Source organism: Prionailurus viverrinus, chromosome D1 (genome assembly GCF_022837055.1).
Source record: "Prionailurus viverrinus isolate Anna chromosome D1, UM_Priviv_1.0, whole genome shotgun sequence".
NCBI classification, from domain to species: Eukaryota; Metazoa; Chordata; class Mammalia; order Carnivora; family Felidae; genus Prionailurus; species Prionailurus viverrinus.
In genome coordinates, this window is record NC_062570.1 from 89,573,548 (window position 1) to 89,599,901 (window position 26,354).

The 26,354-nt window shown below is 49.2% G+C and overlaps 1 protein-coding gene across 2 annotated transcripts in view; it reads right to left on the reverse strand.

Moving 5' to 3' along the window:
* PAMR1 (peptidase domain containing associated with muscle regeneration 1) overlaps nt 1-26,354 on the reverse strand; it is a 159,471-nt gene that overhangs the window by 64,690 nt on the left and 68,427 nt on the right. The window contains exon 1 of one of the 2 annotated variants that reach the window (XM_047878821.1): nt 10,848-11,071. The exons of the other annotated variant lie outside the window; for it this stretch is intronic. Coding sequence (XP_047734777.1) covers nt 10,848-10,920 — 73 coding nt within the window. The 5' untranslated portion in view covers nt 10,921-11,071. Of the gene's footprint in view, nt 1-10,847; nt 11,072-26,354 lie in introns of those variants that run through there. 2 annotated transcript variants of the gene reach the window in all.

Genomic DNA, 26,354 nt, shown 5'->3' on the forward strand with positions numbered 1-26,354 from the left:
CACCCTGGGCCCCGATACCCGCAGGGCATGCCCACACCAGCTCGCTGAATCCTCAGCGCCACCCCTCAAAGTAAGTATTATTTTCTTCGCTTGACAGATGAGGAAACTGAGGAACAGACAGGGTAAATAAACTGCCCCGGGCGGCACAGTTTTCAGGTGAAAGAAGGAAGATCAGAACCCACCTCTTTCTAAAGCCGGAGCCTAGAAACAGATTCCTTCCAACACACTAGCTTCATTCTAGAGAGTTCACTCCCCTGACTTTGCAGATTAAAAATTCGGCAGTGACGAAACGGGCACGTTTGGGAAACAGACCACCCAACGTTTAATCCTGAAATCTGTCCCTCTTTTATGCTGCTGGACAATCGCAGACAAGACACCTTCCCCCAAAGCTTCAAGCGGAGAGGTGTAGGCCGATGGTGTTGTCGACGTCATTGCGGTGGAAGAAGGCGCTGAGCAGAAAGGGCTTTGAAAGAAAAAGTACAGATTTGTCAAGACATTACCAATATTCTCTGCAGGATAAAGAGCCATCACGTCTTTGGCTAAGACACAGATGGCGAAGGGAGTGAAGGGGGTGAGTAATAATGTCTTCTCCTGAGGCCCACACATACATGGCATTTTTCAGCAGTAGGCTCATGTTTAAATCATGGCATTCTGAATTCCTCGCCTTGCTTCTAGATGTCTTCGTCTCTTTTTCCTAATACTCCCTCTTCAGACACCCATTTAAATAGGACATACCTCACCTCCTGCTGCTTCTCTTCTAGAAATAGAAATTCGACATCCATTGCCAATGGGAACAAAACCTAAACTCTGGCATTTGGAAGGGCCCCCAGTTGCCATTATCTTCAACAACTGTGGTGCTGGAAATCCTTGAAGGACAGCTGCTTCTGGGTTACTTGCATTGTTGGAAAACGAGCGAGCTGACTGGGTCTTATTTCCTCAGTAGAATTGGCTACTACAAAAAAAAAAAAATTTAATAATGCATCTAAAAGCACTTGGCAATCGAATTCAGCAAATTATTACATCAACCGAAACATCAGAATGGCCAAGTTAAAAACAATAAAACTTAAGCTCTACCCTAAAAATCCAATCTGGATTTCCCTGGATCCAAGAATTCTACCAACCACCCCACCTGCCCCCAATCTTCCACACTTTCAAACCCTTCTTTCTGAATCGGAGCACGTCAAGGCTACAACAGGAGTCTTGGTCGGCCACATCTCCCTCCTTGCCAATAGCTTCCAGGGTTAGTGTTACTGTCTTCAGATCCAGGGTCACTGATGCCCGGCAGAAGCCAGATTTTCCTCCTGCCAGAGCCAGCTGGCCAACAGCACTGGTCGAATGCGGAGGGAAGTTGAGTGAGGATGATGCGTTTATGATGGTATGTCCTGTTCACGGAACCCTAAGCTGGCAGCAGCTTCAGGCAGGCTAGCCTTCATTATAGCTACCTCCCCCAGCTCTGCGGGCTAGAACAAGAGAAGGGGAACTTCTTTTTGCCTGAGGCTTCCTGCCTGGCTCCACCTTCGAATCGCAACAGGGGGTCAGGAGCATCTCCTGTTTGGGACACCAACATTATGGATCCAGAATCACCTGCTCTGAAAAACACTGACCTCTCAGCCCCTGCAAGAAACTACCGTGCGCCCTGGTGCAAACACAGAGAAACTAAGGCACTGTGCGGAAGGGCATTTCCTCTAAGGTTGTAAGGTGGATGCATGCTAAAACCAAGGGAAGGTAGCAAGGCTCAAAGAGAGAAACTTACGGTGAATCTTTAGGGGATTTTTTTTCTGACAGAGCCACAGGGAAAGAGGATGGGACTGTGGACTGAGGCAAAGAGGGCCTCAAGGGGACCTTGTAACTCCCACCCTACTACACACGGAACCGCCAGTGTTTCCTCTCGATACCCTGTGAAATGGGTGCTGGTGGGGAGTACAGTAGAAGGGAGAGAAGGAGACGACTGTAACTTCCTGAGCACTCCTGTTTTGCGAGGCGTTTCACTAATCTACTCTTGAGTAGATTCTCATTTAACACCTGCAATAAACCCATAATACACTACAATCCTCAGTCTACAGGTTGGAAGGTGGTAAGGCCACATGAAAAAGGTTAAGTAACTTGCCAGAGAAAAGCAGCCCCGAACAACAGAGCCAGGACTCAAACCCTGCCCCGTCCTTTAAACCGTAATACTCTACACCCCGTGTATATACATATTCATACAAACACACATCCACATCTCTACTCTTCTGTGTACGTGTGTATTCAAACTTGGACACATCCGTACCAAGATATCTACATCAAAGGTGAATTCCAGAATTATGGCAAGTAAAGGTTGGATCTTTGCTGAGGTCATGGATGACTTGAGTCTACTCTGGCAAGATACCCCTTAAGGGAACAACAGGTCTTCTCCCTTACCCATTGCCACCGCAGTTATCCAATCTGAAACAAGTCAGGGCAGAGAGAAGGGGCAGGCAATGCTAGGGCCAAGAGAGAAGTCGTGTTGCATGACAACAAGAACAATATTTAGCAAAGGCAGGAACAAAGAAGTTCCCAGAAGCAGCAAACAGCGGGTTGATGAGCAGCTCAAACTCACGTGCTGTCTCTTTGGGATACAGCCGCAGTGTAAACAGCTCAGACCACTTCAGGGTGTGCAAATCTCGGTCACAGTGACTGGGCTATTCCCGAGCTGGCAAGCACCAGGATAAATAAGAAGGCATTGGAGACAAGCCTCCGGGTGTGCAGGGTGGGGGAAGGAGGAGTGGAGAAGAGAGGGTAACTGGTGATGAACAGTCCTGGGACTCAGTGCCTCCAGGGATTCGAAGGATGCTCAAGTAGCATCCTTGTGAAGGGGAGACTTGGTGACAGTCAAGGATACAGTCTAGTTGGGGAGTCAAGCCACAGCTCCATCACTCCCCAGAACTGCTGTGTCACCGTGGGCACCTGTTAATCAGATTCAGTTTGTCCAATGATCCCAGACCGACTGCATTACTGTAGGCAACCTGACTATGAGAAATGAGTTTTCTCAATGAACCATGCAGGTCAATGCTGGCAAGGATGTTTCTCAACATGAACGGGGCCAAATCCATGGCTCTTTCACTCTCTCAGGGAGTGGTAAGTGACTAGGACATCAGACTTCCTGCCCTGCCCTCAGCAGAAGGCTAATGAGAAGCCCCTGTTTTACAGACTTTCAAATTCCCTTCTTCCCTTATCCTCCATAATGGTGAGGTATTCTTCAGCGTTGCGTTCCTTATGGGCAAGGGAGTAGTTTGCCAAACTATATTCTAAGGAGCAGTAACTCCACTGGTGGTATAAGGTATTGTGTGAAAAGACATTCTGTGCTTAACCTTATAAAATGCTAATCACTGCTTTCTTTATTGCAGGGCTTAGCAGTGTCTATAAATGCTTTGTGCACAGTTAATCTCCACATTCCCCAGACATTTTTCATCACAACGCCCTCGGTTTTGTTTGTTTATTTTTGCTGAATATCTTCCAGCATTAGAATGCCATGAAACCCACTTTGGAAAAATGTCAGACTGGACCAACAGCTCTTTCAATAGATTGTTCAAGTGCCTTAAGGAAAAGAACTCTGTCTTGTTCATCATGACATCCCCAAGTACCTAGGATCGCGACTGGCCCCGGGGTAGGTGCGTGATCAAGTTTGCTGAATAAATACCTGAATGTGGACACGTGAAGCACGTGTGATTCCCAGGGAAAGGTTAGTTCTGACAAAGAGTGAGGTTAGAAACGGCTCTTGCTGTCACACGGGAGTCTCGATGGTGCAGCATGAGGAATCCATTGGGTCTATTACTGTGAATATTTTTGTTAACTGCAGTGTGTATCTCATTTCTACAAAGACTAGGGATGCTCGCTTGTTCTGTTCCACCAGTGGGTTGGCCAGGGGAGCTGGGCTTGCACAGAAGGAAGGCTGAGCACCACGTAGAAGCAGGCAGCCAACCACCCACTGGGAGGCAGAAAGCCAGACCAAGAAATCCTGCAACAAACATTCTTTACTGGCACCCAAACCCCCGCTTCTGTTCACAACCAGGTGAGCCAAGGGGAGGTGGCAAAGTATGGGAGTAGAAGTGACCAGCTAGAAGCTAAACTCAGGCAACGTGTCCTGGGACACCTCAGGTGCTCTCCACCTTCAGTGCTGATCCGGAGGGAAGATCCCAGCATGAGGGCGATTCACTGATCACATGCAAAGGAATCCTATGAAGGATGTGGAGAGGGGGCTCTGAAAAACACTGACCCTTCAGCTCCTCAGTCTTCAAATGATTCATTTGACTTGAAGCAAACTGGGTCAACATCCCCTCCATTTAGTGGTTTTCCATTCAACTGGCTGCAAAAACTTTTTTTAAAACCAATCGTGGATTCAGCTTATGAGGACAACTGCCTTGTCTCCCCATGAGCTAACGTTGCCTGAATGCGTTCCTCACTCTGTTCTGGCGGCAGCCCCGGTTTTCCAATCACCAAACCCACTGACCAGACTTCTACTCACACGGAGACTCACTGCCAAACCACTAACGCAGCCCTCTGAAACGGCCAGAACCTCAGGGAGGGTGGTGACACAGACACCCACACCGCAGGAATAAAGGCATTTCCCCAGCTCCAGAGGCAGAAGGGTGACAGAAATAGGTGTCTTCACTTGCTGCCCAGGCGATGGGGGCACTTCTCTTAACTGTTCCACGTTACTGTCTGGTAGACAGTAGATCCTTATTCATGGTTGAAATGAATTGGTTAAAGCCCATCTTAATTTTACTGGAAGGGGATGGTGTCTCCATCCCCTGCTATATCCATCAACTGCGTTATGCCAAAAAAGAAGGGGAAAAAAATGCTTGCCTTTATTTATTCCAGGCCTGCTTCTCCCATTCCAAAGCGTTAAGGGTTTACACACTGATGATCTTGACAGAATAAATCCATAAAGGACATAGGCTACATAGTATCAGGGCTGGACATGAAACACGGCTCAGCCTTAACTCTATCCCTTTGTGAACAGACACGTGATTCCGATGATAAAAGTTAACCACGAGACAAAGAAAGTCTCACTTTCTATGCTGATTCAGAATAAGACACATGATCTTGTGGACAGCGCTCCCAGCAACTGGTTAAAGTTTTGGGTCTCTGCTCAGTGCCTCAGTTTCCTTCAGGGAACGGCTCCCCCCCCCCAGTCCCAGATCCCACATGGGCCCACGGGGGCTTTTGATGTCTCTCTCCCTCCTCCCGCATCCTCTCCGTCTCCGCAGTGGTGAGCATACGGCCTCACTTCTGCCATTCTGAGCACTTTCAATGCCCAAGGGATAACCAGATTTCTTTACTGACACCGTGTTCTTTTATGAGTCAGCCAAAATACAGCCAGCACATCTACCTTCCATGGTCAGTGTCATGGAGGGCTTCAGTGTGTGTTACGGAGCCAGACTGTCTGGGCTCCAACAGGGATGTCCAGCCATGTGGCCAGGGCGAGTACTCCCTACCTAAGTTCCTCCATGTGTCATTAAATAAATTAAACGTAAGGCACATAGGACAGAGCCTGGTATTTACCACAAACGCCATTAATTATCTGGGTGGCCAAACTTATGGTCAGGTCCCTTATACACGAGAGGATGGGAGGCTATTTGGTGCTTCCATCATCAAGGGTGAAGGGTTTGAGGTACAACCCCTACCCACTCTGCTATCAACCACACGGGTTCTGGGTCTGTCTCACAGATAACTGTACCCCAGAAAAATGAAAGGAGTGGAGATGAGCCAGGAGCAGTGGAAGGTCCCATTGACTAAGAGAGTACAATACCAACTCTAATTCTCTGCCTTCCTTGAGTCGTTTTGCTTATAGGTACAAGGTTTGTTTTTTCCTACACATTTCACTGTCAACCTAATGCCTCAGCCCAGATCTTATGATGGCTGACAAGCAGAATTCCTTAAACACAGACCAGGCTTGGAAGCTGGTAGACGTTTTGCCACTGATCTGGTAGCTTTCAAAGCTCCAGCTGGCCTCTGGCCCCTTTACCCTGGAATTCAGGAACTGGAAAATGTAAACACTGCATTTCCCTCGTCTCTCAAATTAAAAAAAAAAAAAAAAGAGAGAGAGAGGGGAGGGAGCTGGGCTCTTGTGACTTTCAGATATCCCAGAGGGAGGGTGACAGGTCCTCCCACATTTGGGGGGAAACGGGGCACCAACTTCCCTCATTTATCACTGAAATGGCACCTCCCCCAATCCACACATACAACAAATCAATCGCAGCTTCTAGAGCTGGTCTCAGGGGAGGCAGGTAGAGACGTCTCTCTTGCATGGGGATTGGCCGCCCCTAGTGGGACAGGTGGAAATAATTTCTGACCTAAGGCCAGTCACTAGATCCCCCCAGACACCATTATCTCAGCCATTTCTGTCTAGCCAGTGTAACTCAGATGTAGGTAAGTTTAAATCAAACCCTCAGTCCATGCCAGTGGTATTCCAAAGCCTTCCCTAAGACTTCTGGGTATTTCTGAGAGACTCACATGCTTTAAGCCACTTCTGCCTTTGGGCTCCCATGTCCAAAGGTGCTTTGTCCCCAGCTTATTGACCCAGACATACTACCCAGCTTCATCCTCTGTTTCCATCAAAAGCTCACTCTTGAGAGCTCAAGGGATTAAAACATTTTACTGAAGTGTTGGTGGTCACAGAGGTTCTACATGTTCTACAAAACCCCCAAGTTTATATTCACATTCCTTCTTTTCAAAGTCCTGTCAAGGGGCACCTGGGTGGCTCAGTCGGTTGAGCATCCTACTTCGGCTCAGGTCATGATCTCACAGTCCATGAGTTCGAGCCCGGCGTCGGGCTCTGTGCTAATAGCTCAGAGCCTGGAGCCTGTTTTGCATTCTGTGTCTCCCTCTCCCCTCCCCCCCCTCCCCTCCCCTTCCCCCCCCCCCCCCCGCTGCTTGTGCTCCGTCTCAAAAATACATAAAAACATTAAAAATAAAGTAAAATAAAATAATAAAATAAAATAAAATAAAATAAAATAAAATAAAATAAAGAGTCCTGTCAAGCTACTCAATCCTCTCATGTGTTTCTCCCCAACCAGCACCGAGCGCTCTGCCTTCTGGCTTTCACTCTCCCTTTCCGCCCCGCCCCTCTCAGGAACGCAGTCAAAATCTCACTTGCCAGTAGGAAGTAGCCAGGAACATACACGTAGGTTGAAAAGGTGGGGTGTCTGGCCATAGAGAGGACCAACCTACCTTCAAATCCTACCTAAATACTTTTCCAGGCATTTCGACCCAAAGACTGCCAGACCTTCAGCTCTACGAGTCTCCCTCTTTGCCGCAGGCGACCAGTGCCACCGAAACTGGGGCTAGCAAGGACTCTCTCCTACCACACGGGTCCTGAAGCCGTGCCAAGCGGAGACGTACGTCAGCATAATCGATCCATCCGTTAGATGCGGGAATTTAAGTCACCCGGGTACCAGGCGAGTTTGAGCTCAGGAATTAGACAGTCTGAGCTCACCCCAGGCTCCACTCGTCTGCCTGTGCATTCTTTGTCTTTTTCATCATGATTGCAGCAAACTTTAAGTAATGCAAAATTTACCATTTCAGTCACTTTTCAGTGTTCCGTTCAGTGGCTCGTGCAAACAACACCACTATTCATCTCCAGAACTTTTTCATGATCTCACAGTGAAACTCCACACCCACTAAACGTGAACTCGCCCAACTCTCCTCCCCTCCCCCCCCCCAGCCCCTCCTGGATCTCCCTGCTCTGTGCACCTTCTATGAGTAAAACCACACAGTATTTATTTTTCCTTTGTGTCTGGCTTCTTCCACTTAGCATGTAATGTCTTCAAAATTCAGCCCTGCTATAGTCAGCGTCAGCACTTCGTTCCTTTTCAAGGCTGAATGGTATTCCAGTGGGTATAGATACCACACTTTGTCCATGGATGGACATCTGGGGTTGTGTCCACCTTTTGGCTCTTGGAAATAAGGCTGCGACGGACACTGGTATACAAATACCTGTTCGAGTCCCCGCTTTCATTTCTTTTGCGTATACGCCCAGAAATGGAATTGCTGGGTCAAACGTTTAGGTTTGTTGTTTTGTTTTTTTTTTTTTTTTTGAGAAACCAGGCCAGTGCATCCTCGAACAGGTCACAGAACCTCTCTAAACCCCGTTTGTAAAGTGGGGATAATAACAGCCCCTACCTTATTAGGGTGGCCTGAGAATTCATGCATGCACGGAATTTGGCTCAAAGACTGGGCACAACATAAAGGTCCACAGATGTTTCATCACGTTGCCGTCGGAAATTAAGGTGCTCAAAACTACGTGATCTCCAAAGTCGCTCCCAGCTCCAAAAATCCATGACCCCACCATCAAATTATTTTCCCGGTGGAGAAGCCACAGCTCTTAGTTATCGATCAGGGGAACACTGTCTTCGTGGTCCCCACGAGAATCCACCCCAGCCAAGATGGCCCAATTTCCAAAGCTCTCTCCTTGGAGTTTGCTAACACATCCCATCATAAACCAACATCTCATTTTTCTTGCCACTCCTTTCCCCTTGCTCTCTTTCCACATTCCCTTTCTCGGCTGGTTGCTCCCGCCCACTGGATATCTGGGCTTCAAATTATCTTCCCCGGTTGCCTCTACGTTCGTTCTCCGCAAGCTAATGTCTTTGGGAAGCAACACTTGCAAAATTATCCATATTAAGGTTTCGTTCCCAAGAGTCACATATTTTACATGAGTTTTTCCTCTTAGGCAGAATCCTGCTGGCAAAGCCACTGCTGTCTGGTGGAGTCACTGGAGTCGGGTTTCTCCCCCACATGCTGTTTGTGTTGGGTTGTCACTTGGCCTAATGTTTGCATTCTCACCCTGCAGCATGTGTCCCGTGTCAATGAGCCACAACCACCTCCTGTGCCATCCGCACAACATCCAGTGGATGTTGACCGTTCATCAAACGCTCGTTTTAGAAAAGCAATTAGAGGAAATCTGCTTCCAGGCTCTTCTAGACGGGGCCAGATTCAGCATTCCAGCCGGGAGTGGACTCACTCACTCTTTGAAGAATTATTTCCCTTCTCCCCTCTGTTCCTCCCTCTCCCCTCTGACGGTGGACGTTCAACCACCAAAATAGCCTCACTAGGCACGGGAGGCTGCTGGAGGGTGCTACGGGGTCCCGTCAACAGCGTGACTGCCAGGCACCCTTCCCGAAGCTTTTCCGTAGCCAAAGGTAAAAGAGATTCTCGGGTCAGGAGTAAATGGGTTTTGTTTTCCAGATCCCGGGCAAGAAGAGAGGGGCAGCTGACCTTTGTTTTTTAACTGGCGTGGGTTTGAGCCATCTTACGTGCTGTGTTACAAAAAAGGAAGCAGGGGAGGGTTGATGCAGCCACGAGAAACTAGTCCTCGGAGCCCTGGTGCTCTGGGAAGGAACCCCCCGATGGAGTTGGGCTAGGGCCACCAAAAGGCAGAGACGAACAGGGAGGAATCCTAATGAAAGTTGGTGACTTACCCCTGGGCGAGCACTTGTGTTTATGGATTATCAGGCCCCTCGTGGGCCCCTTCTTCCTTCAATATTTATTGTCCCCAGATGCCACTGAGGCAAAACTCCAATGAAACACCCCCGCTTGAGAGCAGAGCGCCAAGGAAGATTTCACCTGGGGCCGGCAGGCTACAGGTGGAAAGTTCTGACCAAAATGGTTGGTTGGTTGGTTTTTCATGTGTCCTGGCTTTTTGCTCATCATGAAGGGACGTGCCTATGGTCGAGTCCCCTATCTATACAGCAGGCTATTGACTTTAGGCCCTCAGCACCCCCACTGAACCCTGATTCATTCCCGGACACTCGCCAGCTACCTGCAGCAACGGGGCGCCCACCTCTTAAGTAGAACACAGGTGACAAGTAACCAGCAAGGTGACAGGTAACCAGCACAGAAGGCGAGTAGCAAATGCTCACACACTCCCTTGCTCCTCCCCAAGCTGCCCTGTTTTGTCACATCTGCACACGTCAGCCTGCCCTTCCCTCGGGACGTCTCACCTACCTCCTGACTCCTGGCCCCGCTCGAGCCAGGTAAGGACAGAGGCACCCAGAAGTCCCTGCTTCCCTGCCTGCCAGCGAGCAGTTACAAGACAAGCCTGCCATTCCCTCACGGGGTCAAGAGGCCCCACAGGAGCTCTGGGTCACATTTCAGCCTCAGTTGTCCCGGGAGCCCATTTGACACGGGGTTTGCGGCTCAGAAAATGATAGTGAAAAACACAGAAGCCAAAGCTCTTTCCAAACAAACACTGTGTGTCCCCAGAAACGATTCTGCACTTTTAACCCCGGCCGTTTTTTGCTTGTTTTTTTTTTTTTTTTTTTTCTCTTCTTTCTCATTCTTATGGGAAGGAAGTGTATATATGCTGAGTGGGTGAATCTCCCAGGCTGGGGCTCTGTTCTGAAGGCTGGGACTGCAGGATTTCAGCAAGCTACATCCACCAGGAGGAACACCCTTGCTGCGAGCCTTGCTCTTGGTTCGTTTTTCTCCTTCCCGCTTCACCTCTGGGGGGGCTCTTTCCAGGGGAAACTTCTCCCTCTTGCTAGTCAGAGGGGGTGAATCAGACCGGATAGATTCCCGGAGGTACTTCTGTGCTTTACGAAGATAAAATGAAAACTGGGAAAATGCACTGGAGCTGGTACCCTTTCCTGAGGCAGTCCAGTCCCACCAGTTGGGATGATAAAACGGTGCCCCATTCTCAGGGAGGACAGACGCTCCAGCACCAGCAGCCAAGCCCCCCAAATTACACCAGCGCTGCTTCTGCTCCCCCCAGCCCCCCACCTAGTACCACCACCTCTCGGGGCTCCCCCCCCCCGAGGGGCGGGGGGGTCCCTTCCATACCCAGGAGGGAAGTGCCCCTGGGGGGCCCTGAACGCTACTCACAGTACCTCTAGGCAAGGAGGAGATGAGAAGGAGCTGCAGGAAAGTGAGCCCCAACTGCGTCCAGCAGCCCAGCTCCATCGTTCCCGCGCCGGTGCCAGAGTGACTGCTGGGGAGGGACCGAAGGGAGGCTGGGGCAGGCGGCTCTTACAGGGACCTCCCCAAGCCCCAGCTGAGCGGGAGCTCGGGTTTCAGCTCGCCAGGCTCTCCCATCCTCGTCCGAGGGGAACCACCTTCAGCCAGAGCAACGTCAGCCCAAACCTCTCCTCTCCGCTGCCTTAACCCTTGCGGGGCCCGGGAGGTGTGGTCACGCCGAGGGACGCCCGGGGCAGGAGGCCAGCCTGAGTCAGGCTGAATGCCCAGAGCCGGGTTGGAGCCGCGGGGGCAGGGGTGGGGGGGGTGATGCTGGGGGAGAGCTGGTAGCACCCCTGATGGGGGTAAAGGTAGGCGGGACGGTGGGGCAGCTCAGGTGAGGCCCGAAACCCCACCCCCACCCCACCATCATCCCACAGGAACCCTGCCAGGACTACAGACTCAGTCTGACTAAGAACGTGGCCTTGACCGGGGAGAAAGGGAGACAACCCTCCCCCCCCCCACCTCTATCCCCGAGTTCTGCTTCCCCCTCTGCAGCTCCTCCAGGTGATCACAATTTGAAAACCTTATCCTTTGCATCACAGGCATCTTCCTCTGATGCCCAATCATGGAGTGTTCAGGAGCATAAAGTGTGTGCCAGGCAAGGAAGTAGGCTCAGGGATAAAAGAACACAGAGGACCCTGCCGCCTCCGTTGTGAGAGCAGCAGTCTAGACACAGGAATAGCAAATGACATCTCAAATGAGGAGAAAGAACGCTTATTAGACAATAGCTGATTTTTTTTTAATTTTTTTTTAACGTTTATTCATTTTTGAGACACAGAGAGACAGAGCATGAATGGGGGAAGGTCAGAGAGAGAGAGAGAGAGACACAGGATCGGAAGCAGGCTCCAGGCTCCGAGCTCTCAGCACAGAGCCTGATGCGGGGCTCGAACTCACGGACCATGAGATCATGACCTGAGCTGAAGTCGGATGCCCAACCGACTGAGCCACCCAGGCGCCCCTAGACAATAGCTGATTTTTAACATCAATCTCTCTGTGCCAGGGATCTAAGTACCTTACACGTATCAACTCATTCATTCCTCGTAATTAACCTATCATCTCCGCTTTACAGGGAGGCAAACTGAGTGGATGAGCATTCAACAGCTCATCCAAGGCCACGCTGTGGGTAAGTGGCACAGCCAGGGTTTGAACCCGGGTCCAAAGGCAGCAGTCGTAGCCGTCGGGCTCTACCACTCCCTAGGATGCTGTGAATATGGCACTAAAGTGCCGCAGGCACTGTGTGCGTGTGCAACAGAAGGTCCTATCCACACAGCACGCACGCAGAAACCCAAGCCTCCGAGAGGAAGTGACGTGCTCAAGGTCACTCAGCCGGAAGCAGCAGGGCAGGATTCACAGCCAGGTCTAACTCAGGGAAGTGTTGGGGCTTCAGGCCATGCCTGGTCCCGGTTTGCACTCTCACATGAAGAACCCATGTTGGGAGAAGTGAGTGATCATTCAGGCCCAGGGCAGCAGGAGGTTTACCTGAACCGGGGAAGCTTTGCCTGGAGCCTGGGAGACAGGGAGGATGTCAACCCAGGCAGGGGCGTGGGAAGGCCTTTCTAGGAGGAAGGACTAAATTTGACCAGGGCCACCGGGAAATAATCAGTATTTGCCTGCGTATAGTACAACTTTATATTTATTCTTGTCCCCAAAGGATCCATGGCAATGCGTACCATTAAAATACATCTTTAACGGTTTGGATAAACAATATCAGTACCAGAACAAAAGCCAACTCAGGAGGATAGACAATGTGTGTCACGTGGATGGGGCAGAGAGCAGGAAAAGAGGAAGCAAGTGGTTAGGGTGTTTGGATTTTATTCTGGAGCGAATGAGGGGCTCTGGCGGTTTAGGAGCAGGGGTGCTGAGCCCGAAGCAAATTTCTAGGAAGAAAAGCCACCTTGGCATCCAGACCGAGGGAAGGAGGAGGCCAAGGCTGGCATTGGGAGCACATCTGAGACTGTTGACAGACTCGGAGTAAACAGTAAGCAATGGAGTGGAAGGAAAGAAGGATGGGCGAAACTTAGGGAAGGGAGAGCCCCCAGGGCTCAGGCTAGACTGGATAGGCAGGGGCCCGGCCCAGGCACTCCTCTCAGAGAGAAACTCCTAAATCCCAGCCCTGCTCCTGGGGCCTATTGCAGGGAAGTAACCGTGAACAGGAACTCGGCAGTCAGAGCCCTGTGTTCAAAACCTTGATTCACCACTTTCTGACTCTATGTCTGTGAGATCACACAAAATACATGCTGGTCTCTGCCCCGAGCTCCTGGCACAGAGCTCTGACACCCTTGCGTCTCCTGGGTGATACGAACGTCTTTGGTCCTAACGAGGCAACTCTGGGTGGGCTCCAGGATAGGGCTGGTCACTAGAAAGATCAAGCCATGACTGAAAGCTTGGAATTTTCAGTCCCACCCCCTATTCTCTTGAGAAGGGAAAAGGGGTGAAAATGGACTTAATGGCCCGTCATGCCTAAAATGACAAAGCTTCCGGAAAAATCCCAATGGTACGAGGTTTGGAGGGCTTCCAGCTTGGGGAACACAACCATGTACCAGTAGGATGATATACCCCAACTCCATGGGGGGATGATACACCCCAACTCCATGGGGGGATGATATACCCCAACTCCATGGGGGGATGATATACCCCAACTCCAAGCTCCTGACTTAGGACCCTCCCAGACCTCCCCTATGTATCTCTTCATTTGTATCCTTCGCCATACCCTTTAATAAACTGGTAAATGTAAGGGCTTCCCTGAGCTCTGTGAGCCCCTCAAGCAAGCAATCGAATCCAACGAGGAGGAAGTCACGGGACGCTCCAGATTTGCAGCCAAGTGGGACAGGGGTTGTGGGTAACTTGGGGACCTAGTACTGGCGGTTGATGTCTGAAGTGGGGGACAGTCCCATGAGACTGAGCCCTTGACCTGTGGGATGTGGCACTCCCCCCAGGCAGTGTCAGGATTGAGTAAACTTATAGAACACCCAGCTGGTGTTGCAGACGTGCGTGGTGCGGGGAAAACCCACACATACCTGGTATCAGAAGTGTCCAAAATGAGTATGGTAGTGGTCCAAGAGTAGGGGACACACCCAGAAGAAGGAAGGGCAGGGGTTTGGGGGTTTTTTTCCTAATACAATGACCTAAACCAAGCTAACTGACTCTTTGAATCTCAGTCTTCTCATCTGTAGAATGGAAATAATCATCAAACTTTGTAGACGGGAGAATTTAGGGAGACTGTATATAAGGCCCTTAGCACAGTGCCTACCTCATACTAAATGCTCAATGAATAGTAATCATTGGGACGCCTGGGTGGCTCTGTTGGTTAAGCGTCTGACTTCAGCTTAGCTCATGATCACACGGTTCATGAGTTCGAGCCCCCGTCAGGCTTTGTGCTGACAGCTCAGAGCCTGGCGCCTGCTTCGGATTCTGTGTCTCCCTCTCCCTGTGTTCTTCCCCTGCTCGCACTCACCCTGTCTCCCTCTCTCTCAAAAATAAAGACTAAAAAAAATTTTTTTTTTAAATAGTAATCATTATCTGCATTATGGGCCTGAGTCTAACACCAAGGAAATCCTATGGTATGGACCTTCTCCCTCACCCTCAACTTCCCTGTCCGGGTGAAATCTGATTAAAACAAGCGCCGGGGCACCTGGGTGACTCACTCAGTTGAGCGTCTGACTTTAGCTCAGGTCATGATCTCGCAGCTCCTGGGTTCAGGCCCCGCACCGGACTCTGTGCTGACAGCTCAGAGCCTGGAGCCTGCTTCGGATTCTGCGTCTCCGTCTCTCTCTGCCCTCCCCCACTCATTCTCTTCCTCTCCCTCTCAAAAATAAATAAACATTAAAAAATTATTTTAAAAAAAGCACCAAAAAAAAAAAAGCCTTAAAAAGGTGGGAAATACCAAAGAGCAGCATATCTAAGGGGTGGAAGGTGGAGGTGAGAAGAGGGGAGGTTCACTTTATGTCTGGTCAACCAGCCCCAGTCCTTCGATGATGGGACTGGGGAGGAGGTGACTTGGTTTCCAAATAATGGTAGGTGTTAGAGCCTCTCAAGAGTCTGTTCTTACTACCAGCTGACAGTAGCACTTCCTTCTTCCATGATCCTGCATCTCCAGCCGCCGCCCCCCCCACCCCCGCCCCTGCCACACACACACACACACACATTCAACCTCCCTGGGTTTATAACCCGCAGCCTCACCCCTACAGCAACTATACCCCAACAGGGCAGGACTCCAGATGATGAACCTAAAGGAGTCCCTAGTGCCAGGTCTTTGCTCCTCCAGGCTTAGAAACCTGGAAACAGGCCCTCACTGCTCTTCCTGGAATGCCCACAGTAGTAATTGCTCCCTGCTAATTTGTTGTCTTATTTGGGTTTGCAGATTTCCTAGGGCTACGGAGTCTGGAAAGGAATTCTCAGAAAGAAGCAGGACACATTTCTGTGGGGAACTCAAAGCCATGCATGATCCAATATTTCCTTGTTGAACTTCATGATAAACCTGGGTTCATAGAGGGAGAGGGAAGCCAGGACTATGATACAGAAAAGCTCAGTGGTTTGCCTGAGGCTGTACAGCCCTACACAAATTTCGACTTTTCCTACACAAGTTTAGTTTCTTCTCTTCCCATTATGGTCAACTCAACTTTTCATAGCAATAGAGTTCAGTACTGTCCTAAATCAGGGCTTCTTAACCTGGATCCCATGGGCTCTCTTGGGAGGGGGTTTTTGGAGGGCCTTCAAACCTCCCCAAATTATATGCAAAATTTTGCATGCAGTTTGGAGTAAGAGGGAGCCATAGCCTTCTTCAAAGCCCCAAGAGGATCTACAAACTTCCAACTCATTTCAGAATCACTGGTACTCATAAGCTGACACTGAAAAGCTGAGGAAATATTTGTTGGGTTTGGGGAAAGTGGTTTTATGTGTACAATTGTTGAGTCTAGGCTACAAACTACACGGTGGATATTTGAAGGACCAGCCTTCCCCCTAGCTTTTCCCTGATTTCTGCCTTAAAAGCACTTGCCTTGGATCACTGGCTACTGTTGAGTCTGGCTGGAGCACTTACTATCCCATGTACACCTGGGCAGGTTCTCTCAGCTGTGATGGCCTTAGTTTCGTCATCTGTTAAATGGGAAGAATACTATCTGCCCCCAGAAGGTTGAAGTAAAGTGCTCGGCACAGTGCCTAAAATACACCAAGCATGCAGTAAATGTTAGCTATTTTTATTGCCATTATCTCCCCCTTCTGCCCTTATCTTCGACACCCACTTCTGGCAGAAGTAAATCGCCAAAAAGGCGTGGGTGAAAAAAGGCACATTGCCATGCTGGGAAGCAGGGAGTGACGCCTGGAATTAAGAATTATCTACTTATAATCAGCGCTCAGAAATCAACAATGGGCTGTAGTAGAAAGAGTCAAGCCACCCATTTAATTACAAGTCACAATACCCACTAATTTTCACGCGAAAGGATGAGGCACTCTAGCAAAACCTGTACCTTTTTCAGTGCCACCAGGGAGGCTGGTTGCATGTGAATACACAGGAAGAAACCCCTGAGAAGGCTGCCTTGTGAATGAATGCCAACAGCTCCCCGGTCTCCAAGCTATACCTTGGGATCAGCACCCAGCAGCCACTACGCGGTGGGAAAGCCAGAGGAAAGACGGCTAGGGGAGAACAGTCTGCAAACCCGAGAGAAACATCGCAGACTAACGGGGTAATTACGTTTGGTTTTCCTCCGCGGCCGCACGAAACGCAAAGTTCAAGTCAACCAGGGCCCGAGACGGAGAGGGGTAGGTCTGTGGGAAAGACAAAGGGCCCTCCCACCGGAGCCTGCTAGAACCTGCCCACCATGGAAGCCTCCAGCCCTAATGAATCCCGGCTGTTCACCTACACAATGAGCAATAATGTTCTGCCTCCAGGTCTGGCACAGCTCCGCTCCCTTTCCACTGGGAGCCAGGCTAGGGGGTAGGTGCGTGGTGCTTTCTCTGGCCACATTCTTCCTGCTCTATGTCATTCTTCGTGCAAATTGCTGAAAGCCAGAGGGAGCTTCCCTCCTTCATAGTTGAAGGGCTCCTGAATCACTTGGGGGAAACCTGTTCTTGACTTCGACGTGTGTATTTATAAACCACTTTTTAAAAAAATGTTGTCTGCTATGCAACTGAACTGCAAAGCTTTATACAGAATATACTGGCAAAAATTCTGACCACGGTCCAAGTGGCTAGCTCCACAGTTCTGTGCAGTTGAGCTATTTTGAGGGGGGAAGGGGACAAAAGCAGAAGGGAAGGCACCAGGGTACCCTGGCACCAAAAAGGCACTGTAGTCAGCAGACCCCAGTATGGATCAAGGTTCTACCACCTACTGGCTAGATGAAGTTGGGCTAGTTCACTGGTCTCTCTGAGCCTCGGTTTGCTCATCTATAAAAAAGGAGGTTATAGCTACCTTATAATTTTGGTGAGAAGATTCAAATGAGGCTGGCTAACATAACGGTAGCTCAATTAGTGGTGACTATTATTATAACTATGTATGGACATCTGATCTTAAGAGTTTTCAAAAAACCCTCCCTTCAGAAATGTAACTGAAATTAAATAGCTACCATTTTCCTCAGGTCTAGTGACGTCAGTTATGTTCCTACATTAATTTGAAAGAAATTCATGTCTGAAAAATATATTGCCTTGTACATTTCTGCTCCCAGCTGGAGGTCTCGGGACAGGGGGTGCATTTGTTTGAAGACAAGTTGAGAGGCCCGACCTGAATGGACCCCATCCAAGCGTTAGGGGAAAATGTATTCTGACGCTTGTTAAAGACAGTAAGGAAGACTTTACTCAAGAGACCACTGCGATAGAGCTTTGCAGTAGAGGGAAGAGACCAGGCTCAACTGTGAATACAACAAGGAAAAGTGGGGATTTATAGCCAAGGAACAGGGTAGAAATCAGTGGATGGAAAATTATCAAGGGGAAACTCAGGGATAAGAGGGGGATATTCTGGCTAAACCAATTTGACAGGATTCTTGCTGAAGGCAGGCCTGGGTGATCAGATACCAAGGTTGGGAGATTTTCACTAAGCTGGGATTCTTGCTCTTGAGGACAAGGCCCACGGGTGAGGTCTAGTAAAAGAGGAAAAAAAAGGGTTTGGTTAAGGAGACAGTCTTTGTCACAGAACCCAGAAAAAAGCCTGGGTGGGGAGGGGGGGTGGTCTGTGCATTGACTATCTGGTTCAATCTTGCTACATTGTTCATTAGGATAAATAGGATTTGTATGTAAAGCAAGTTGACTTCTTCCATGGAAGGAAGCAAAGGAGAAAGCCCAAATACTTACCAGATAAAAAGCATTTGCTCCCTTATTCAGTTCAGTTTATTGCCTGTCTGCTATGTGCCAGTCATCATTTCAAATCCTTGGAATATGGCTCTGAACAAAACCTGTGTGGTCCCTCACCTTGTGGATTTACAGACCCGAAAGCAATGAGACGTGGAGCAAATGTGAAAAGCAGCACGTGTAAGAATGGAACATTCTAGAAGCATGTTAACTGGCAGAGGCAGAGGGGAATCTTGCCGGAGGGTCAGAAAAGCTTCCCTGAGGAAGTGCCTTTGAGCTTCAGATCTAAAGAAAAATAGAGGGTAGGGACAGGAGAGGACAAGATCTGAGGAGGGTCATGTCATGAGGAGGCTAGAGATGCAGGCCGGCTATGAAAACCATGAGCTTTATCCTAAGGGCAATGGGAACCAGTTCGAGGGCCAGTGACTGGATCAGGTTTGTACCTCTGACTCTGCCTGCACCAGTGGGAGGTGTGCAAGGCACTGCGGAGGTCAACCAGATGGGGCCCGTGATTCTGATGTACGTGGAGAATAACGGAGACACAGCAGTCAAGGATGACTCCCGGCTGATGACCACGTGGATGCTGGGGTGTGCAAGGGGGCTGTGCTGGAGAAGCCCCCTTGTTCTCACTCTCAGACCACTTGCCCTGGGAGAAGTGCCCAGCCGCCATGTTGTGTGAGAGCAGCCCTCTGGAGAGTCTCACACAGAAAGGAAGCGAAACTTCTGGCAACAGCGGTGAGAATGAGCTTGGAAGCAGCCCCTCCAGCCCTCCGGATGGCTGCGGCTCCAGCCAGCAACTTGACTGCAACCTCAGGAGACCCTTCCAAGCCAGATCCACCCAGCTAAGTGCTCCCAGACTCGTGACTCTCAGACACTGGATGAGATCATCGACCGTGTAGTATTAAGTTGCTAAATTTGTTACACAGCAATCAGGTACCAATACAAGAGGTTTCTGAATTGGGCAATCCGGGTTAAAGGAGGAACTAAACCCGTCTATACCCTGGTACACTTGTGACCAAAGGCAAACTGCTAGCCAGCCCCGGCTTAAGGATGCCACTGTGAGAAGTGTCCGTGGAATGAGACCCCCACAGCGCAGAGGCTGTCAGCAGCACGGAACGACAAACCCAATGCACGTGGCGTAGACAATAGGGTATTTTACGACCCTGTATAGCAAGAAGTCCACAGGTAGGGCGGCTTCAGTGTTACTTAATTCTGTGGCTCAACAACAATGCTGTTGCACGGCACGCGAGCCATTATATAAAAATCCCAGGACACATAAAAATAGCATATACGGTTTATGAATACAAATGCAAATCATTAAACGGTTAAATCGTATGCAGAAGTGACATACACTACCTCCAAGACAGCAGTTGTCACTGAAAATGAAGGGTGTCACAAAACACGGGGCATGCAATTGTAGCTAAAATACAAAGGAAGCGAAAGACAAATCTGAAGCGATTGGGAGCAAAATGTAAATATCGGTTTATCTTTTGAGGAGAACCCATAGGTACCTGTTATTTTCTGAAAAATTTTGATATGTTTGAATTGTTGATAAGTAGATCTCTATTTTATAGTGCTATAAAGAAGGCGCAATAGGGAGATATAAAAGGGGGACATAGGAAAATATTTTCTTTTTTTTTTTTTTTAATTTTTTTTTTCTTCAACTTTTTTAATTTATTTTTGGGACAGAGAGAGAGAGAGAGAGCATGAACGGGGGAGGGGCAGAGAGAGAGGGAGACACAGAATTGGAAGCAGGCTCCAGGCTCTGAGCCATCAGCCCAGAGCCTGACGCGGGGCTCGAACTCACAGACCACGAGATCGTGACCTGGCTGAAGTCGGACGCTTAACCGACTGCGCCACCCAGGCACCCCTGGAAAATATTTTCTGACAGAGCAGGCAGGCACTTACTCTTCAGTCTAGGGAAACATTTGGAGTCTCTCCTATGTGTCAGGCACATTCTAGGTACCAGGGACAGCTTGGTGAGCAAGACAGAATGATTCCTGCTTCACGGAGCTTCCACACAATGGGGCAAAGGCATATAAAGCAGCGAAGGAGATCAGAGGGTGAGAGTCGCCATGCTAGAAACAAAGCAGAGAAGTACGCCACGGAGTGACTGCGGAAGGAATCAGGACAAGCCTTCCTGAGAAGGTGACACTTCGAGCCCGAAGGAAAGTGCCATGGGAGCATCTGAGGCAAGGGCGTGCCCGGCAGAGAGGACAGCTAGTGCCAAGGCCCCGGGTGGGAATGAGCCTCGCCTGTGTGCGGAACACAGAGAAAGCCAGGGTAGCAGGTACACAAGCACACGCCCAACCCTTTTAACAAGAGGGGGCATGAAAGAGACCAGGAGAAAATGTTGGTATGACCAAGTGAAGCTTGATAACAATATCACATTACCATCTGGGCATCGAAAATCCTTTGAGAATTTAGTGACAAGCTATAGGTCCTAGCAAAATATACACATACTGATTCTTGTCTATAATTTGGGGGTATGTGTGGATGTGTGGACCTGCCCCTAATTCTAGCCTTTGAATTGAGGCCGTGCTATGCCCAGGTGGCCTCTGGTCCATGAGGGTACCGTAGCTGGCATTTCTACACAATGCAGGACTTCTCTTTAGGTGATATTCACACTAGGGCCCCGACTGGGCTGGCTAAAAAGTCCTGAGAGCTGTGTCAGTCTGAGGCTCTCATCCAGGCCCTACCCAAGTCAGCTGTATCTTCCTCAATCTTCCTTTGTTTCCCCTTGCCTTTTAGGGTCAGACCGGCAGAGCACTCCCTGCCTACTCTGCTCCCCTCTCCCATTTATTTTTCACCACCAACAATTTGTCTTGCACTTCTAATTCTGCTTGGTGTCTGTTTCTTAGAGAACCCACCAACGCAACTGGTACCAGGAATGACCGAAAAAAAAAGAGGTGGTAAGGTCGAGTGTGGGTTCCGCCTCACTCACCACACAGCTGGCAAAGAAGACTCCATCCCAAATGGTGTTGGGGGCACAGATACTTCCTGGCATGACAACTGGATGACAATCCAATTGCTAAAAATTTCACAGGTGGTTACTTAAAAGAACATCCCGGGGAGGGCGAAGTCTTGGCTGAGATGATGATTCGCGCCTCTGATCATGGAGGATTAACACATTTAAGGACAATGGAAACAGCTGATTACTAAGCTGAATGGATGCCTACAGAGGGATCATGAGAAACTAAGGGCAATTAACAGACTTAAAAATTATTCGTGAAAGACAATGGTCCTCTTAGGTAGCTCCTGCAGGAGAATGGACACAGCTGAGGAGCAAACTCAGGTTCTGATATTTTTTGTCACCAAGCTTCAAAGAGAGTTGGATGGTTAATCAAAGCAGATCTACTATGCTAAAATCAGGGCCCTGGCTGGAAAAACGTGAACTCCTAAACATAAGATTGAGTCATCTAGATGGATGCTCCCAAAGACTGAGGTTCCACTGACTCCCCCTGAATCTTCCAGGCCTACAGGGATGGATGGATCTGTAGTCCCTAGAAGGGCTAGAACTCCCTCCTGTGGGAAGATATAGCATAGGCCTGGCCACTGCAAGACAACAGGTGTCTTCCTCAAGACTTTGCCCCGAGACCTGTCCTCACTGCCAGGTCAATAGCTAGGTTTAAATTCCAGTTCAGGAAGTAATGGGTCTGATAAAGAAACAAAAGGACAAATCCCAGTGGATCTGTAAGAATTGGTTAGCCTGTAGCAACAGCAGTACCCATTGGATTGGATTGCGAGGGTCCCTCATGGTGGAGTACAGAACACAGGAAAAGATAAGCACAAGTTCATTTACTTGGGAGTACTCTTCAAGGCCATGGGATTTAATGCCCTGGCAAGAACCCTTGGGTGTGGGCACACCAAAGTGGTAATGCCTGAGATGCCATAGAAGACAGTGGGATTAAATGGCCCAGGAAAGGAGGCATATTGGATCAGATATATTACATGAGGAGAAAAGCCCCATCAGAGATTTTGTTCAGTGGAAGGACTAAGAGGACACACTATTCCCCAAGGCCATCGGGGATGTACTGATGGGACAGGTCTTGGCATCACTAAGACATTCAGTGGTGGTTTTCTTCTACAGGTTAGGGTTGACTGTTGGAAATATGTCACAGAACCTGGCTTATTAATAGCAGTGAGAATGATGAGGACTCAAAGCAACAGAGTCCAGGTGGTGGTGTTTAATTGCCAGAAATGAGGGGGCCCTCAAATTACCATCACAGCCAATAAAATTAGAAAGGAACCCAAGGCAGCCTGACCCACAAGAAGCTGTGGAGATGTTTAGTAGAACACGATATCCCTAGGAACAAAATAGGCACATAAGGACGGTGCTACTTACTATACACAATCAAAGAAGCAAGACTGGATAAGCAGGACACTGAGGGTCACCCCAATAGGAAGTCATGAACGTTGCTCAGTTTCTTGACCTGAGCCAGTGTTCTTTTTTTTTTTTTAATGTGTATTTTTGAGAGAAAGATAGGGTGTGAGCAGGGGAGGGGCAGAGAGAGAGCGAGACACAGAATTCAAAGCAAGCTCCAGGCTCCCAGCTGTCGGCACAGAGCCCGACGCAGGGCTCAAACTCACAAACCTCGAGATCATGACCTGAGCCAAAGTTGGACGCTCAATTGACTGAGCCACCCAGGCACCCCCTGAGCCAGTTTTCAAACCCAAGAACCTATTGGCTACAGAGGTAGATGGCTCCCTAAAAGAAGGTATACCAGTAACACCATGGCAAATAGATACTGTAATGATTCCCTTGACCATTCTCTAATAAGACATATGATCATTTACTCAGATGGCTATGAACTGAGGAAAGGGAAATACCCATACGTTTTGAGGATTATTGGACACAGTCTGAGATGACCTCAATACCTGGAGACCCAAAATGTCATCATTGCCATCTGTCTGGGGTATATGGAGACAAGTTAATAAATTGAATCCTGGCCAAAATCTAGCTCACAGTGGGTCCAGTAGGTCCGTGGACCCATCCAGTGATCATTTTACTGGTCTCCAGATATGTAATTGGGATTGCCATATGCAGCCATGAAACTCCAACATGGGATCATGCCCATCATAACAGAAAAGCAGAGTAAAAGCCTCTGAAACTACCTTCACCTCCCCAAGACAGTGAATCAAAAACCGTATCACATTCCGGGAGAGACGGTAGAGATTAGCGACAGCCCTAAAGATCTTAATGATGCTGTAGCAGCAACCTTTTTCATATCTTCCTATCTCAAATTAATTCACCAGTCAGGTCCCTGAAGAAGCAGATGGAGCCTATAGAATGACTACAGACTGTTACACATTCAACCAAGAAATAGTTCCAACAATGGTTGTCTTGATAATCATGGGATCTTTACTAGAGCAGATGAACACAGACTCGGGTAAATGGTATGCAGCCAATGAGTTCTTTTCCAGCTCGATCAGAAAAGAGAATCAGAAAAAATTTACATTCATATGAAATGGACAATAGTATGCATTTTAGGACCGTCTAGGTTTATGCTAATTTCTTGCCATCACAACATAGGCAGAAGTCTGGACCCTCGGGACATCCTGCAGAATTATCACACTGATCCATCACATTCATGACAGAGCAGAGAGAGTAAGAGAAGGCTAGCACAATGGAGGCCTGGGTGAAGCAACTCACTTCAGATGGTGGGAGAGAAGCCCTACGAAAGTAAAGTTTTCAGGGGTCCAGAGATCAGGGGCATGCTGAGAAATACTGTCCAACGTGAAAGACAAATTGGTGCATTTTTCATCCCCTACCATCAGGAATGAAGTACAATGTCTGTCAGCCTTCTTTGGGTTGGGCTCTAGAGGGGGCACATTCCACATCCAGCAAAACTACTCCAGTCGGTGGGCCAGGAAATCTGAAAGGTAGCCAGCTTTGCATGGGGCCCGGAGCAAGGAAGGGGCCACGGTACAAGTAGCTCTGCCGTTTGGAGCATATGATCTAGCAGGCCATCCGGTGTTGGAGGTGTCACTGCTGGAAAAACAAAAACAAACAAACGCACGCAGCAGAGGTCTTACCTCAAGCCCTAGTGGGAGAATCACAACATAGGCCCCTGGGGTTCTGGACCAAGGCCACTTGATCTACAGCATTTGCTTTTGGAGGAACAGATCCTCGGCCTGTTGCCGAGGCCAGGGGGATATGAGGTATTTGACCTAGAGCCAGATGGTTAAGGGGGAGGGGGGCTCCCAATTCACGTAGCTAAAGGAGAAAATCTCCAAGCTTAGTTTAGAGATGGGACATCTCGGAATGTGAGTACGAGCTGAAAATGAACGGTGGCTAGAGCAGAGTCACTGCAGAGTGGACTTGAACAAAGGAACCGAGGGAAAATCTTCCCATTGCGGGGAGCTCTGAGTGGCGCACCTAGTCGTCTGCCTTGCGTGGGAGAAGGAGCCTGAAGTGAGAACGTTTATAGACTCACAGACCCTGGCAAATGGCTTCTCTGGCTGATGAGGAGCCCGAGAGGAAAGGACTGGACCCAAGCAGGTCTGGAACAGACGCATGTGGGTGGCCAGGCACCAAAGACGACCAGAAAATGTCATCATGGCGGACAAGAAAGAATCCAGCATGGAATAGGCATGGAATATCCACGCAGACAAAAATGACTCAGCCAGTTGACATTAACCAGTATTTGTCATCAGCCACCCACGCCTAGCAGGATAGGCATATCAACAGAATGACCACTGTAGCAGGGACCAAGGTTACGCAACACAACAGCCTGGACTGCTTCTTACCAAAGCCAACCTGACTACTGCCACCTCTGGATGTCCAGAGGGGCCTTACCCTAAGCCCCTGATATGGGGCTATTCCGATCCGGTAGGAGTGGGACAGGGACCTGAGAATTTGCATTTCTAACAAGGACGTAAATCATGCCAATAATCCCAATGATGCCGGTCTATGTACTACAGTTTGAGGAGTGAGGAGTAAGGAGTAAGTTTGAGGAGTAAGGAGGACTTTTTCCTCTATCCTTCTGATAGAGGAAAAAGTTCTCTCAATAGGCTCTACAGGAGAGTCATGAATTATTCAGCAGGGACCACTTTTCCCCTTTAAGCAGCAGCATCAGGGCACTGCTGACCCTTGAAAGCTGGCACCACAGACTTAGCCGGACCTGACAGAGGTGGTTTTCAAACCACGCTTCCCAGAACAAAGGGGCTGCTCTTTGCTCAGCAGCTTGGAGGTGCACAGCATGGATCCTGCCGTATCTTGAAGAATTTAGGACTTATAACGAGGTCTTCTCTTGCCTCTGCACTGCTGGCCGGACGACGGATCTTACTTAAACTTTCAATCCTGAGTTTCTATCCGCTGCAACAGAGTTGTGATCAGGGGCAGCATACTATTCTCCAAAGAAGTTAAGAGGGTGGGAGGGAGCCGGTGGGGATTCACAATAAATCCAAGTCCATACGTGCTTCCCTTGGGCTCTGCAAACCTGCTTTACCCCTTCTCCTTCAGAGTAGGCCTCCGGGAGCCGCAGGATAACCGTAAGTCAGACTGGACCGGGGCTGCATTTACACCGAGCTCCTCGACAATGGCCCTCTGGTGGACTGGGCCCATTTACCTGTGATTTGGCTCCAGATCCTTTTTTTGGTTTTTTCTTATCATATTTCATTGGAAAATCTGATCTCATTTAAGGTTTGTGTTTCCAATTGTGTTTCTGGGCAGGTGACCAGTGGAATGCAGCCGGGGAAATGTAAACAGTTAATGAAACCGAACAGGGTCCACGCTTTCCGCGATATTTCATGCCTCCGACAGGTCTGCCGCTCATATTTCCTGCGCTGCGCTCTTCCTCCTGGGTAAGGCCGGGGTCTGGTCTCCATCACCAGGGCAAGCGCCTCAGGGAAACACAGGTGTCTGCAGTCATTAGAAATTCAAATCCACCTGCTAGACCACGTGCAACAAGAAGGGCAACTCGGGGTCAGCCAGGACGCGACGGGTGAGGGGTGGCTGTCTGACCACGGGCCCAGAGGGACCCATAAATCATGCCGGTTTCCAGAGGCAAGGAGCTCTAATGGGAGTCAGGTGAGAGCCCCACCCGCAGCCAGGCAGCTGGATGCTGTGAAACAGTGGCCCCCAAAGGTCTTGAAAGTGG